This window comes from Capsicum annuum, chromosome 8 (genome assembly GCF_002878395.1).
Source record: "Capsicum annuum cultivar UCD-10X-F1 chromosome 8, UCD10Xv1.1, whole genome shotgun sequence".
In the NCBI taxonomy this organism is placed as follows: domain Eukaryota; kingdom Viridiplantae; phylum Streptophyta; class Magnoliopsida; order Solanales; family Solanaceae; genus Capsicum; species Capsicum annuum.
In genome coordinates, this window is record NC_061118.1 from 154,563,825 (window position 1) to 154,565,454 (window position 1,630).

The following is a 1,630-nucleotide window of genomic DNA, read 5'->3' on the forward strand; positions in this document are numbered from 1 at the left end:
GTGCCCAGAACCGGTACATCTATCTCTCCTTTTATTGTTTATATCTGCATCTTGTGTGTCTTCCTTTCTTCTTCTTCTAGTACTTCCATCTTTGCTTCGGATATCCAACACTTTTCTCCAATTATGTATCACCAAACATGTGCTTCTTTAATACGTAATACTAATAGTCAGTGTTGTTGAGGCATGTCTCATCAAAATCCCTTTTATGGTGCATTAGATTGTGTGTATACTGAATATTTCTTAGTTTTCTCTTTGCTACTCTGCTCTTTTTCTTGTTTTACGTTTTGGGTGTTTCTTAAATTTAACGAACGTTTCTTACCGATTTAAGTAATAATATTTTGGGCATTATTTTCAGATGCAAAGGAAATTTGAATCATTTTGGATTAGTCCAAAGAAACCAAAGAATTTTGTTCATTCCAAATAGGCTATAAGATTAATGAACTAACAACTCCTCTCTCTTCATTTCGTATTAGTTGGCCTCTCTTCATTTCGTATTAGTTAGCCTATAGACTTGACGCACCTATTAAGAAAAATATTTATTAGGATCTATTTTACCAAATTAGTCTTATTAATTATGCTTTGAAAATATAAATTTGAATATATACAACTTATTTAGTCATTTAATGATAAATGTATTATTAGAAAAACATATTAAAATACTCTTGATTTCATTAATGGAACAACTAAATTAAAACAAATATGGGTTAACTAAAATAAAACTGAGGGAGTAGTAAGCCCAATTCTTGATAAGCAATGAGATAAAGAGAACCGGACCATCCGACGCCCGAATATTGGTCTCGGAATAATATTGGTATGCGACCATGAGAGGAGATCCATTATCTATCGAGTTTCGAACTGTGTGCCATTAGCAGAGCAGTAATTGCTTGTTTCCAATACCAAGTTGGTTTTATTAACTGTTTGCACTCAAGGAACAGCATATAGTATAAATAAACAAGTGAGTACTCTTTATAATACAAGTAATAAATGCATCTATCAAATCATCAAAAGAGATAATTGTGATAGACAAACATACATATTGTCATAACGTACGTGTGCGGGTGTATGTACTGCACATTTATTCGGAACACTTAATATAATCAACTCAAGATTGAGAAAGAGGAGGAGCTGCTTCAGAATCTGGACCACTATCGACAGGAGGAGCTGCATCAGAAACTGGAGTACTGCCACCACTAATGGTAGGAGGAAGTGCGTCAGAAACTGGAGTACTTCCGCCGCTAGCGGTAGGAGGAAGTGCATCAGAAACTGGAGTACTTCCGCCACCAACGGCAGGAGGAAGTGCGTCAGAAACAGGATCACTACCGCCACTCACGGCAGGAGGAAGTGCATCAGAAACTGGAGTACTTCCGCCACCAACGGCAGGAGGAAGTGCGTCAGAAACAGGATCACTACCGCCACTCACGGCAGGAGGAAGTGCAACAGAAACAGGATCACTACCGCCGCCAACGGTAGGAGGAAGTGCAACAGAAACAGGATCACTACCGCCACCAACGGTAGGAGGAAGTGCATCAGAAACTGGAGTACTTCCATCACTAACGGCAGGAGGAAGTGCATCAGAAACAGGATCACTACCGCCACTAATGGTAGGAGGAAGTGCAACAGAAACAGGATC

The 1,630-nt window shown here is 38.8% G+C and overlaps 1 protein-coding gene across 2 annotated transcripts in view; it reads right to left on the reverse strand.

Annotated features, from left to right (window-relative positions):
• Positions 1-880: 880 nt before the first annotated feature.
• Positions 881-1,630, reverse strand: part of LOC107879349 (uncharacterized protein D806_0078) — a 3,114-nt gene continuing 2,364 nt past the window's right edge. The window contains exon 4 of one of the 2 annotated variants that reach the window (XM_016726400.2): positions 881-1,630. In XM_016726400.2, coding sequence (XP_016581886.2) covers positions 1,103-1,630 — 528 coding nt within the window. In that variant the 3' untranslated portion in view covers positions 881-1,102. The other variant, XM_047394727.1, reaches the window with a different exon arrangement.